Source organism: Penaeus monodon, chromosome 20 (assembly GCF_015228065.2).
Source record: "Penaeus monodon isolate SGIC_2016 chromosome 20, NSTDA_Pmon_1, whole genome shotgun sequence".
Classification (NCBI taxonomy): Eukaryota; Metazoa; Arthropoda; class Malacostraca; order Decapoda; family Penaeidae; genus Penaeus; species Penaeus monodon.
In genome coordinates, this window is record NC_051405.1 from 30666408 (window position 1) to 30666759 (window position 352).

Genomic DNA, 352 nt, shown 5'->3' on the forward strand with positions numbered 1-352 from the left:
CCGCCCAACTCCACGCACGATTGTTGCAGTTGAGGTTCAAGACACAAAGAATGGAGCCACACACTACTGGACACTAGAAAAATTAAGGTACAATATGGTGTTGGTTTTTACTGTACAGTTTGTCCTTCCTCCATTTTTATTTGTTCCTTGTGCCTAAGGATCTCTCCTTTTATTTATTGGTTTGCACAGATCTTTCTTTTTTTTTCCCTCCTTTTGATTAGTGTTTGTAGCTTTTGATTTGTGTTTTTTACTATCTGTTGCTGTTGTCTGGATTTGTTAACATCTAAGTTGGTCCGTTTTTGTGAACTGTGTTGGGTGGCTTTCTTCTATGAGTGCTGCAAATGAATGTAAG

General features: G+C 38.4%; 1 protein-coding gene across 1 annotated transcript in view; it reads left to right on the top strand.

Moving 5' to 3' along the window:
• LOC119585967 (kinesin-like protein unc-104) overlaps nucleotides 1-352 on the top strand; it is a gene marked incomplete in the record, with an annotated part of 145723 nt that overhangs the window by 121024 nt on the left and 24347 nt on the right. Inside the window, 1 exon segment of the mRNA XM_037934681.1 lies at nucleotides 1-87. Coding sequence (XP_037790609.1) covers nucleotides 1-87 — 87 coding nt within the window.